The 13,362-nt window shown below is 40.5% G+C and overlaps 1 protein-coding gene across 12 annotated transcripts in view; it reads left to right on the top strand.

Moving 5' to 3' along the window:
* The window catches only part of map4k5 (mitogen-activated protein kinase kinase kinase kinase 5), a 41,628-nt gene extending 29,351 nt beyond the window's left edge, over positions 1-12,277 (top strand). For all 12 annotated transcript variants that reach the window (XM_088087798.1, XM_088087797.1, XM_088087795.1 and 9 more), the window contains 8 exons: positions 646-704; positions 987-1,090; positions 2,242-2,419; positions 3,362-3,430; positions 3,701-3,793; positions 4,114-4,184; positions 7,557-7,612; positions 11,266-12,277. In XM_088087798.1, the coding sequence (XP_087943924.1) occupies positions 646-704; positions 987-1,090; positions 2,242-2,419; positions 3,362-3,430; positions 3,701-3,793; positions 4,114-4,184; positions 7,557-7,612; positions 11,266-11,353 (718 nt within the window). In that variant the 3' untranslated portion in view covers positions 11,354-12,277. The remainder of the gene's footprint in view (positions 1-645; positions 705-986; positions 1,091-2,241; positions 2,420-3,361; positions 3,431-3,700; positions 3,794-4,113; positions 4,185-7,556; positions 7,613-11,265) is intronic.
* Positions 12,278-13,362: the final 1,085 nt, after the last annotated feature.

Raw genomic sequence — 13,362 nt, 5'->3', positions numbered from 1 at the left:
CAGTAATGTGCATCCGTAGACATTTTGTATCCAAAAAGTCAAAGGTCAACTTCACTATGACATCATAATGTTCTGCAAAAACACTTTTCCGGCCATTATTTAATATCATATCTCAGGAACAGAAGGGGATATTTGGTCAGATACTGAATTGGTGACACTAATCTTGGGTGTCCACCTTGAAACTGTGCTGATTGTAAAGAACTTCTGTGCTGGTTGAAGATGTGTCTGAAGCATCTTTATTTTAAATTTTTAGCTTCTTTGCAGCAACATTCATATTTGAAGCATTGTCTACTGTCATGGTAACATATGAGACGAACGTAAACTGTAACTTGACTGGTCTGCAAAGAGATTCTGTACAACCACGAGGCGATAATTTAGTTTGGTCTGTATCTTGTCTCATATGTAACATTCGCAGCAGCACTCCTGTCACTTCTGTGATAAGGTCACAACTCTGCTTTTGTAACTTAAAGCATGTTTCTACACTCGTGCTGTGCAGTCTTTTTGTTCCTCCCCGTCTACACATTGTGACAAACGACTGCGGTGGTAGACAAAAAGGAGAACCACTGGCCGACTTCCCTGATTCTGGACGTCATCAGCTCTTTTTAGGACTGTCGTCACAACAACTTGACTGTTTTCTCTCCTCAGGAGGTTTGCCCTGACAACTAAGATCCCTGACACAAAGGGCTGTCACAAGTGCTGCATTGGTGAGTGACCTCTCGCTCCCAACCACTCTGTTTTATTTACTCACTCCTCCATCATATCAGTCAACACATCAGGGACATCTCCATTCTGGACATGTACCCCTTTACTTTGCTGCACTGTTTGCTCTGTAAGCCCTCATCACTTTTCATCTGATGTGATTGGGAATTGTATAAAATTGATTTGAAATTAAGTTTTCCTAGCTTACATATTCCCGATAATCTGTTCTAAAGGACCTTCATAGTTCAATGTAGCCACATGTCTTAAATGTCTTTTCTTTTTTACAGTGAGAAATCCATATACAGGCCACAAGTACCTGTGTGGAGCGCTGCAGTCTGGGATTGTCCTGCTGCAGTGGTATGAGCCCATGCAGAGGTTTATGCTCATCAAGGTCAGTTGACTGTTTTGTTTTTTCGTCTCAAATATCACTGTTATTCCACAAATGTTCCCTGTAAGACTCGTGTCTTTACTGCAGGGTTGTACAGTATGTATGTATATTCTTTTAGGAGCACGACTGTGATTACATTTTTTAATCAATCTGTGTAAATAAAGAAGGATCAGGATAACTTCAGTGAACTAGAATTGCTCCTGTTCTCTGAAACACAAGTTATTCATGTTTCATGGATTTTTTTTAGAAGCATAACACATTAGTAGTGCGAGCTTTACACTATGAAATAAAGTCCAAACATCATTGAGGATTCATTCGCAGTATGAAAAAGTATATAATTTTATTTTAGTAATTTTGGGGTCTGGATAAGTGTGCAAAAAAGAAAAGAGAGTATGCAAAAATGTTTGTGTTTCCAGAATTTTGTTCTGATTCAGCTTTCTAAATTATTAGATTTAGAATTGCTTTTTTTTAACACTTTATTTATAGAGATTTATCAGACAAGACATTAACATATGATATAAGTGCATATATGAATAGAAATGCAGAGAGACAGGGAAGGAAGAAAAAAATGAAACAAACAAGTCACAAAACAGAAAACAACTAAACAAGACATGTGCATCGTCATGCATTTTAGCACATGAAGGATAGACCACTTGTGAAGGTATGAATTCCAGGCCAGGTAGATTATTCGTATAGTTTATCAATGGGTCTCAGGTTTAATATTTAAAATTTCTAAAAATGAATGGATCATACAAGCGTTTGAAGCACGCAAGTAGCGCAACCCAAATGCAAAACAGCTTAGCCCCAAATGCCTGACATCCACATTTAGAGAGAAAGAAAATGCATCAATATGTTTGAACTGCAGACACCACAAATAACCAAATACGAAGCTCGTCTAAACATTTCCGAGTCATGCAGTGATGTAGTTATCAGAAAAGAAACACTTTCCTCCTGCTTTAGGGAACCTAATGGCTGCGTTTTATCTATTTGCTCTCGTATGTCAAACATAGTCTAAAAATCTACAGAGAAGTCTGGAAATTTGAGTCTATAAAACAATGTAATTTTGAAATGAAAAATGTGTAAGAACCTTGTTCATTAAACATCAGCACACCACTGACACTGACCTCGGTGTTTGCTCTCTCTTCCTGCGGCAGCACTTTGACTTCCCTCTTCCCAGTCCACTGAAGGTGTTTGAGATGCTCGTGGTCCCGGAGCAGGAGTATCCTCTGGTGTGTGTGGCCATCAGCCAGGGCACCGAGCCGAGCCAGGTGGTCCGCTTTGAGACCATCAACCTCAACTCCTGCTCCTCCTGGTTCACAGAAATGGGAACAAGTAAGTCTAACATGTAGAAAAAAAAGAGAGAGATAAAAAAAAATACCATAAAAATACCATGAAATCTATACAAAGACACATTGTGTTTTGTGGCGACGTGGTAGAATGGATGATTTCTGCAGAAACAGATTTGTCAATTTCAATGCAGCCTCGCATCTTAGTTGGTTCATCATTGGTATCGTCAGATACAACATCCCCTTTGAAGGGCTGTTTTGAAGTTTGAAATACCAGGCGCAACATATGATAACATGGATCTCTGTTTACTCTCACTTATTAGCATCTAAAATACTGTGCCATTGCTTCCATTAGGCAAAAACGCCACAGGGAGCCCCCTTAGTAAAAAAAGATGTAGTGAAGTGAAACAGGCTGATAAAGAGTATCACTACAAACTACAGTGTGTAATAATAATTTACAGTGTTCGTACCAAGAGATATGGAACAGTTTTACTGTGGAGGTTAAACGATGTCCAAACATAAATCAGTTTAAGATGATGTATAAAGACGTGATTTTCGCGAGGTACAGGGATTAAAAGGGAAAAATTGTATGGGTTTAAATTATGAAGCAAGCTTGTTAATGAAAATTCAATGAATTGTGAAGAAGGGGTGTCATTATATAAGTTTGTACTTCTCCTAACTCCTTTTGAATCTTTAAACCAAGTCATCATGTGTTTGACTATTTCTTTTGCTTTATGTTTTTGATTGTCTGTAAATATTACCTTTTTTGTCTGTCTGCTTGTTTGTACGACCATTTCTCTATTTTATTTTTGACATGTTTGAATTAAATCAAAATTATATCAAAAAATAACAAAATGACTAGGACAGTAATGAAGAACTAATTTTATATGAAACAAATGAAAATTATTGGACTTGTAGGAAACAAATGGTGCATTGAAGGGGGTGTTGGAGAACAGGATTGTTCATGTTGCGTCTTTCCTTCCCACAGCTCATAATCAGGTTGATGCGATCCATGTCACCCAGCTGGAGAGAGACACAGTGTTGGTGTGTTTAGACCGTAAGTTTCTATTTTCATCAGCTTCGACTTCCATTACTGTATAAAACATGTATTCTCTTTTTTGTTTTCTTTTTCTATTTTTAAGTCTAGACAGCAAGTAAGTTACATATTTGCTTTTTTGTGTCTGGGCCATCGATCGTCTAGCTGTAGATAGTTTATCAGGGTGTCCCTTTTTTTGTGTGAATAAATTGAACTGAAAAACTGTTACAGTCTAGATGTAAGGATTAATGATTTGCCACATAAATCTGACAGCCTTGTTTTTCTCCCCAGAAAATTTGAAGATCGTTAATCTTCAAGGCCGACTGAAGTCCAACAAGAAGCTGGCATCTGAGCTCAGCTTCGACTTCTGCATCGGATCTGTTGGTAAGCTTTTACACACAAGGTCTTGGACTTTACACTGTGTGAAGAAGAAATCCACTTAATGTAATTCTATGTGACCTTATAATGTTTTAACAAAATTCCCTCTTGGGAAATATACAAAAACCTCCCAACATGACAAGCTGGCAGGTATACTGTAGGAGCAGGTTTAATATCCACTAAGGTTGTGTGTTACATTCACAAAAGGCCTTTTTGTAGAGTCAAAATGAATTGCATTGTTCCTCTTAATCAAGTTGGCAGTGTTTCAGAGGTTACCTTGACCGTTGTGCACTGACACATGGCCTCTTAACTTTCTCCTCTGACAGTGTGCCTTCAGGACAGCGTCCTGGCCTTCTGGAAACACGGCATGCAGGGAAAGAGCTTCAAGTCTAATGAGGTAAAATATCTCATGACCTCGACAGGTGGACGGCTGTTACATTGACATATAAATTTCCAAAAGTGTCTCTTTTTGATACTGTAACACTTAATTGTTACGAGCACTTTCTGCTCTATAGTGCAAGTGTATTATCTTAAAGGGACAGTTCAAAAATACATATTTTTCCTCTTAGCTGTATTCCTGTTTATCAGTCTAGATTGTTTTGAGTTGCTGAGTGTTGGAGATATCGGCTGTACAGATGTCAGTCTTCTCTTTACTATAATGGAACTAAATGGCACTCAGCTTGTTGTGCTCAAAGCTCCAAAAATACATTTGAAAATAGCAATGTCTCTTTGCAGAAATCATGACCTGGGTAGTCAAGATAACCCACAGACCTTGTTGTGAGCAGTTTCATGTAGAAAGTATTTTCTTTCTACCAAACAACTCCCGCCAACTGTATCGCCGCACAGAAGGAAGCGTGCATCTATTCACGGACGAGATGTAAACAATGATGGCGTGCTCCTCGGCTGCACTGTAAAATCAGCTAGCTCAGTGGTGCTAGGTGAACTAGCAGACGATTCACACTTCTTCTGTGCTGTGATTCGGTTGGTGGGTGTAGTTTGGTAGAGAGTAAATAGTTGCTACGTGAAACTTCTCACAACAAGGTCTGATTATCTTTAGTAATCTGGTCATGATTCCTGTAAAGAGACATTGCTGTTTGCTGTTGCATTTTAGCCGAGTGCCTTCTTGTTCTATTATATTGGAGAGAAGGCAGACATCTCTTCGGGCGATATCTCCAACACTCAGAAACTCACACCAAAACAATCTAGACTGATAAACAGCACAACAGGTAAGAGGGAAAATATGTATTTTTGATTTTGAGATTGATTATCCCTTTAAGAAGTTTATAGTCTCTACAAAGAGGTTTACACTCTGAATTTGCTCAAGCCAAGATGCTATTCGACTCACTACAACGTTTTCCCGTTAATTTGTTGTAAAGCTTTTTTCCACTTAAAAATTAATATTGAAACCAAAATATTGAATTCCTGTGTTCCCAGTGACTACAGAGTATAAACTCTGAGTGTTAGCGGCATCCCTGAAGTGAATACAGGCTTGTTTGTTCGTCACATGAACAAACACCTCAGGCTCTCGTCAACAAAGACCCTGAGTGCTGGCTGTTTACATGCGTGGCTACATGCTGTAGACGAACCCAGGAGATTAGACCTCAGGTGGAGCCAGACAAAGTGTCTTTGTTTCGGGACGAGGTAATGAATTTGTCCTCCTTTCAGGGAGGGATTCCATGTAAACCTGATCACGAGTCGCGCTCAGCAGCAGAATAAAAGTTCAAGAGATCACAGGGAGGTGAAGCATTCTGTTTTTATGAAAAGTGATATGGCGATAGGGGCCACGCTTTTGAAAGCCCGCCGTGTCAGACGTGGCCCCGTGGCGCTCGTATGAAACAGAAGGTCCGTTTGCAGAGTCTGCGCTCAGCCCAGCTTGACAGTTCTGCCACAGCAAGGATTTTTGAAATGTCAGCGGCCATGCAAAATTTATGCTCAATCATAAACGAAACCCGTCACACAACAGGGAGCAGCACTAAATAATTCAGCCTTTGTCTCGTTATGATTCCTCTGAAAAGCGAAGGCATTCAAGGGGGGCAGGCCCATTGATCCGTGTTTGCTCCGGTGGGTGCTTCTCTGAACACCCGAGACCTTGTTCTCGTTTAGACTTAAACAGATCAGATCTCTCCCGAGGCCAAGGACTTACACCTAGCAGGTGTCACACGCCGACTATCTCGCATCTGTTGACAAGTTTTCATGACAAGTCAACACGTGAGAGAGTGTTTTGAAGGGGCCCTCGTCTTTTACACTGCGAAGTGTCAGGCTACATCTTGTGACTAAACAGGTAAGACCCAGGATGGTACACAGAAACACAGAGTCCCTGGAGACAGCACTCAGTTACCTACAGTCTGTTCAAAAACATAAAGACAGTTTGTTGTTAAAGACACAATAAGTCATTACAATGTAAACAGTCACCCTGCCACCAAAATTCAAACACAGCACGGGAACTTTCTGACTCTGAAATTGATTGACAGCTCTTTCAGTATACAGCTTGACACCTAACAGCTAAATAAAAATGTTTTAAGTAAATGATCAGTGATGTTTGTACACAGCAGTACAATTGCTCTCATTTTGATCAGTTAAAATCAGCTAAATTTTCACGAGTAATTTTTACAGATAAAAACAGAGAATGAGCCTAAAAAATAGACCCTTTCACAGCTTGTAAACTGATGATGCGCACACAGTCCGACAACAAAGTGTGTCGGAGTTCAGTAGCTTGTCAAGTGATGTAAGGACATTTACCACCAAAGATCAGGGATGTTTGCTAAAGAAATTGACTTTGACAAATTGTGATGGACTTCCAGATCCATTAGTGAGAAGTGAAAAGGTATCAGTGACCAGATAAATACACATATTTGGTGGAGAAATTTAGCGTTAGTGTGTACATTAGCAGGAATATATGAGTATACAAGTCCCTATATGCTTTCGACAGTGTGAGCTGTAGTTTTTTGTTCATAGTGACGGCAGCTGTTGAAAATGAGTGGAACATATAGATATCGTCATAAAAGTCTTTAATTCAACTTTAACCAGTTTTATAATACACACTCATCTGTATTTATTATCTATCTATGCCAACAATTTATGAAGCATTAAAATTTTGCAAACAACCACATCTCATACTTTTGAGTCACCAGTAAACAGTCGATCGTTAAATGGAAACACAAACCTGAATCTGCTGTTAGAATATCGATTCTGACAATCAAACACGCAACTTTTTTTTTTTATGCTTATAACAGTATCAATTCAATGTCTAAAGCTTGCTTAAAGCTTGTTAAATTGTCAAGATGGCTTAGGCAAAAAAAACCCTGTTCCATTGCCAACATGTGAATGCAAGTTTTTGATGACTTCAGCTATAAAAGAGTAAAAAAGACAGACTCAACTGCAAATGTTTTTCACTTCAGCCCAGTTGGTAGCATAAAACTTAAATGCTGGATGGACAGAGAGCTCGGTCATGTTGTCTAAGTAGGTTTTATTGGAGTTGTCAATGGACGTGTTTATGTTCAGTGTGAGCACCTATGTTTTGACCGGCCTTTTCATCCGTACATTGTGAGCATAGAAGTCAAAACATTGGAGCAGCAATTTAAAAAGTGCAGTATATAACATACACGATAAATAGAAATGTTTGGAGTTTGCTCAGCTTAAGCTTAAGCTGCTTAAGGAGCCACCCATGCAAAATATTTATGTGTTTCAAAGCCCCTCAGCACCACCCAGCGCTTCAGACAAACAGAAAATCGGCTGTCAGTTTAAGTCAGATGTGTTTTTCCTTCCCCAGGTGACCCAGGAGATTTGTGATCCGAGCAGAGTCTTCCGCCTCCTTGGATCTGACAGGTTGGTGCCGAAATTTTCCAATCTTTAGCTGCGTCAGTGCAGATGACTGATCAAACGCATCGAGTGGAGGAGCAAAACAATCTCAGAGGCCCCTTAAAGCACATCCCCTCATAAACAAACAGGATCTCTGTCTACCTCCTCACTTACCCTGTTTATCTGTGTTTTCATAAATACCACTGTGGGTGTAATTTATCAGCCCCATGACCTCCATAACACCAGGCGCTGGTTTTATAACACCAGGCGCTGGTGTTATGGTCGTCCTCCCTCAGGTGTTGTTACCTGGAAACCACCAAACAGCCTGCTCACCTCCTGCGCTGTGAGCCCACAGCCCTCATCTCCTGCTGCCCCTGATACAGCTCTCACTGCGCTGCTGGTCTCTACCCGCCTCTCCTCCATCTGATTTCATTGTCTTTATCTGTTCTTTTTTTCTTAGATTTGACTTTTTTTTGTTTTTCTTGTGATCTCTCTATACTAACCCCACTGTCCCTGAATGCACCTCTGACATTATGCTTGAATGCCCTTTTGACTCTGATGTTTCATGTTTGTTGCTTCAGATGCTCTGATAGCTGAGACATGAAAGTCGAGCTAAATGTTAGATACCTAAAAGTCACAATCCTGTTAATAATTTTTAGATTTGCCAATGAATCTTTTATGCAATTATTCATCTATAAGATTTGAAAAAAATGTAAGAAATGCCTGTCATAACTTTGTTAGAGCCCAATGTGTTGAAATTGCTTATCTGGCACTAAGTTAAACTGTAACCATGGTGCCTATTTAATGTGAGGATTCATTCACTGTGAGTGTGCAACAAACAAACAGCTCTGCAGTTCAAATATTACTAATATTTGCAAGTCACACTCCGTGCTCCGTGGTCACAAACGTGACTAAATAGTCGCAATCAGAGCTTTGCAGATACAAACCCAAACACCTCACCTGCTCACACTACTGCTTCATGAGTTAGACTGTTACCACAGCACCATTAAACTTGATGATTTATTCACTGTAAGCTGGAAACAAACTAACAGCTCTCCAGTTAATATATTAATAGTATTTGCAGATCGCAGTAGCGCTCCACGGTCACAAAACGTGACTAAATAGTTGCGTTCTGGAGCTCTGCAAAAGCCCTGCTTTGTGTGTGTGTCTTTGAGAGGCAGACAGAAAAGAGCGAGAGATCTGAAACGCCAGTGGGTACTAAAAAGGACATGACAGTTTATGCCCAATTTTCGAGATATAGTCATTTTTATATGTCTGAAGTGTAACAAGCTGCGATACCTCAAGTATATTTGATATATCGCCCACGCCTATCTCTTTGCTTTGTGGACTTTAGAAAATCTATTCCTGATGACTTTGACTTTGGCCAATCACAGGTGATTTCAGAGAGAGGGGGTTTGTATTGGCTGTTATACCAATGCAGAAATTTGCTATTTCGTAACAGACTAAATGAAACACGTGTCAGTATCTGCAAAATGTTGCGGATAGTTTAACCTTCTGCTAACCAGAGCCAAAGGCTTCATTTTGTTTAAAAAATGAATGGAGACTGGCATGCTCTGTGTGTGTCAGGTTTATTCTGGTAAAACAAGGTGCTCTGTGGTGGGTTAAATGCTTGAAGAAAAGAAACGGAGCCAAAAAGAACCAGTTGGTGGAGTCGTCTTTTGAAGTGGTCGCAGGCACTCCTGTGCCGGAGAGAAAAAGATGTAGGAAAGACTGGAAAGATATAAAAAAAATACCTACACGTCCATCGTCAGGGCGTTGTGATCCTGCACAGCCTTATGTTTGTTTTTTTGTTTTTTTAAAGATTTTTTTTTGGGCTTTTTCACCTTTATTTGATAGGACAGAGTGTATGTGTGAAAGGGATAGAGAGAGGGGACGACATGCAGCAAAGGGCTGAGGCCAGAGTCGAACCTGCAACCCCTGCAGCAAGGACTCAGCCTCTGTGCATAGCTAACCCGCTCGATCCACTAAGCCGCTGACACCCCATCTTTATGTTTATATAGCAATCGTTAGCTCGAGCTTCGAATCAGAGGGTTTTGTCTCAAAGAGCTTTACAGGCCTGCAAGTTTGCAAAGAAAACACGGCAGTAATCCCATAGAAACGCTGTTCTTTTTTTTCTTTTCAAATTTTCACCATCAGAATCACAGTCACAATCAGATTGTTAAAATAAGTGACTTGGCCTCTTACAGGTTATCGTATCAAGTTTGTGCATCACGCTGTGCTCGTGTGGTGGACGAGCGTTCACACAGAGAGGGCAGAGCTGCAGGAGGAGAGCGTGTTTTCAGATTCTGCTCAGCTGTAATCGTTTCATGGTACAACAGAAAAAAACGTAAACGCATTTGAGAATCGGAGGAGCCTTAAATGTTTGGCACGTTTGCTTGAAAAGCAGCTAAAACGATGTAACAACTATCAAAAGAGTTGATCGATGTAAGATTTCAGCTCTGGACTGGTGTCATGGTCGGTTTCAGCTGCAGACACAGCAGGGTGTGATTTAGCTCCTCACCTCACACACACACACACACACACAAACACACTCAGGAAAGGAGGCTCTCCGAGGACTCCTGATGAAACCGCCCTGCCTGTGGCACCGCAGCCAGGCCTCTCTCTGCCCAGCCCCCCCATGTTTTATTCACCGCCGCCCGGGCACTGCCAGCCTGGTGTGAGTGTCTCTCCATGCCTCTGTAATTTCATCTGATGGAACGGACAGTATGGACCGTAGCTTCCCTGCTCACCTGTCAGCGCCACATGGCATCTGAAGATGCACCCACTGACGTCCTGATCTCACTGTGACGGATACGTCAGGACGCTTAACGTGTCGTTTACCGTGAACTGTCCTTTTCGCTGTTCTCTGAGTAGATCGATACCACTAACATGATCCTCAAGTGTTTTACTCTTTTTTTTTTGTTAATAATCAGTATCAGTATAATATCAGTAGCTTTTCACCATAATTATTATTATGAAAAATCCACTGAAAAATGAGCTGCTTTGGCTCTGATGCAGCCCCTCTGTCTGCATCATAGACTGTATGTAAAGATGGACGACGCGCCCACAGTTACCCCGCTATACTGAAGTGAAGCTAAAATATCCCGGATCTTGCGCCGGTGACGTCATGCAGAGCTGGAGCCTGCGCCATAGTTCCCGCCAAAAAACACCCACCTGACCAAACACGAGCAGCCCCTTTCAATGCGAGCGCTTCGATTGGCTTTCACAACTGTCAGTCGTGGTGGAAAAATCCCCTTTTTGTAGAATTAGATGACTCATTAAAACCAAACTTATAAAAACAAACATCAGGGTGATGAGCGCTACCTTCAGTGGCAGAAATCCTCTTTGGAAACAAAATATTGGGCGTGTACTTTGAGGTTTAGTTTGGCTTGTGTCCCATTCACGAAGATGGATGGGCGGGCTTAATGACCTATTCTGCAGACAGACACCAGGGGGCGATCAAGATTGAAAAGTTACTTTTTGGGGAGCTGTCATGTTGTCCATCTTTGTATACAGTTTGGGGGTCCGCAGTTAACCACCAAATCACTGTGACTTGTTGCTTTTTCATGGCAGTAAAAGAAAAAAAAACACCACAGCCCCACGTGCAACCAGGTATCACGACCGTCATCATTCGGTATTTTTGTGTATTGTTCTTACCGTGGTGTCTTCTTCTTCTGCAGGGTGGTGGTTTTGGAGAGCCGACCCACGGACAACCCCACGGCCCTGAGCAACCTCTACATCTTAGCAGGTCATGAGAACAGTTACTGAGCCAGAGAAAGCGGATAACACGCCTCAGTGTTTGGGAGGAAACTCCAGACTGTCACCCGCAGAGGAAAACGCCTGGTATAAAACAGTTATTGGGAGCTTTTGTTACTGATCTCGGGATGGACAGGTCAGTGAGACGAGGAGCCTCCTCAGTCTGGATTCATGCGTAGCCTTACACCAGCTCACTGTAGCGCCGCTCTACACGGAAAACCATTAACAGCAGAAAGCCGAGAAACGATAAAATCTCAGATGTTGTTACTTAGTATTTTCTCACTTCTCTGTACTGTGGACTGAGTTACACGTTATCTAGAGGTATTATTGACAAAAAAGTGCCATTAAAAATTCACAAGAATTTGTGATTGTATTAGCGAAAACGGTGGGAGATTTATTGTGTTATCGTCTGTAACATGTCGCTCATAATCACTGCCAGCGGCAAACGTTAGTCGGCTTGAGAGGAGATTTGTAGTCAACTAATAGCTCAGATTAAACAGAAACCCACGAGCATTGTGGGTTATTTAAGCAATATTTATTAACCTCCTGTTAGGGTATGTTTGATTTACAGACCATGTTAACAGACAGTGACCGTACAGTCCTGCTGTGTGAGGATTAACTACCTAGTGAACAGCTCCTGAGCAGCTTCGGGTTATTTTTACTGCTATGTAATATAGTCGCCTCTCTCCTGCTCTGCTGCGTTTTTAGAAGTTGGATATAATGTATATTTTTTTTCTCTTTACCTTCATCTTTTATAGACCTTTTACTTCTCATTATTTGCACCATGTAAGCACTTTTGTACATTTTTTTTAATTTAAAATAAAATGACAAAATGAGGGACAATGCTAGGTTTTTTGTTAACATCTTTGCATTCCCTTCGCAAAATGTTTAATGTATGCGGTTTTTTGTAATAAAAAAAAGCTGTTAACAAGATAACGTGAATGGACTGAGGTTTATTTTGTGTTTTCTGAGAGCTGATGCAGCGGGTTACTCCTCACTGGTGATGAGTCTCTGATGGGAGGAGCGGGGGAATACGGGTGAGTGTTAGTTTCCATTATTTCCCTGTTTAGTCTGTCATTCTGACTTCTCCCACCTGAACTAATTAGTCTCAGAGTGACAGGAAAACACGTCACTTAAGCAAATTGGTTTGATTTTTATCAAAAACACGGGGAACAGGCAGTGAGCAAATTACCAAGACATGGCTCAAAAATGAGCAAGAAATTAGTAAAAAGGTGCAATAAAATTAGCTGAAAAAGAAGAAAAGTAAAAAACAAACAAGAAAATGACCCTAAAAGGTGATGAAAATAAAAAATACTGTATATGTTTCTGGTTTTGTTCTGTTACATTATTTTAAATATATTATTATAATAATTACAAATATCCTGTTCTGGACCCATTTTATTGTTTATTTATTTACTTATTTTTATTTGTTTTCTAATAATCCTCCCCTTTTGTAAAAACAAATATGTGGGTAATTTTCTTGTCACTTTTTACTAATTTCTAACAATTTGTGGGACATTTGTTGCCAAGTTGCCCATTGTTTTTTATTTTTATTTATTTTTTTAATCAAACTAATTGGTTCAGGTTCAAAGAGTGAAGGACGGAAGCATCAGTGAATTCTTCATCTGCAAATATACCAAGTTGTTTAAGTGTTTGGGTGTTTTTTTTCAGATAATGGAGGTGGATGCCGTTGACTTTTCTCTTTATTTTGAAATTCACCTCTGACACTCTGTCAGGTGTGAAATTCTACAAATCCACAAAAAAACCACAGAGGAGTCTGCTTTTCCTGTTTTTATGGAGGTGGAGTCAGTCAGTTGTTCCTATGGGAACTGAGGTGGAAAAAAGAGAAATGTGTCAAGTTGAGTCAGTGGAAAATACCGGAAGTCTGATAATGTCGACTTCAAAATAAAATCCAGAAACAACACTGCCAAGTTTTCCCTCTGGTGGAGGCAGCCAGTGATTCTCATAAAAACCGATGATGAAACAGGTTGTGCTCTTTACTTTCATTGCTTCCTCTGTTC

The sequence above is a fragment of the Plectropomus leopardus genome, chromosome 14 (genome assembly GCF_026936395.1).
Source record: "Plectropomus leopardus strain MGB_pleo_1.0 chromosome 14, ASM2693639v1, whole genome shotgun sequence".
Lineage (NCBI taxonomy): Eukaryota > Metazoa > Chordata > Actinopteri > Perciformes > Serranidae > Plectropomus > Plectropomus leopardus.
This window is presented reverse-complemented; position numbering and strand designations above follow the sequence as displayed.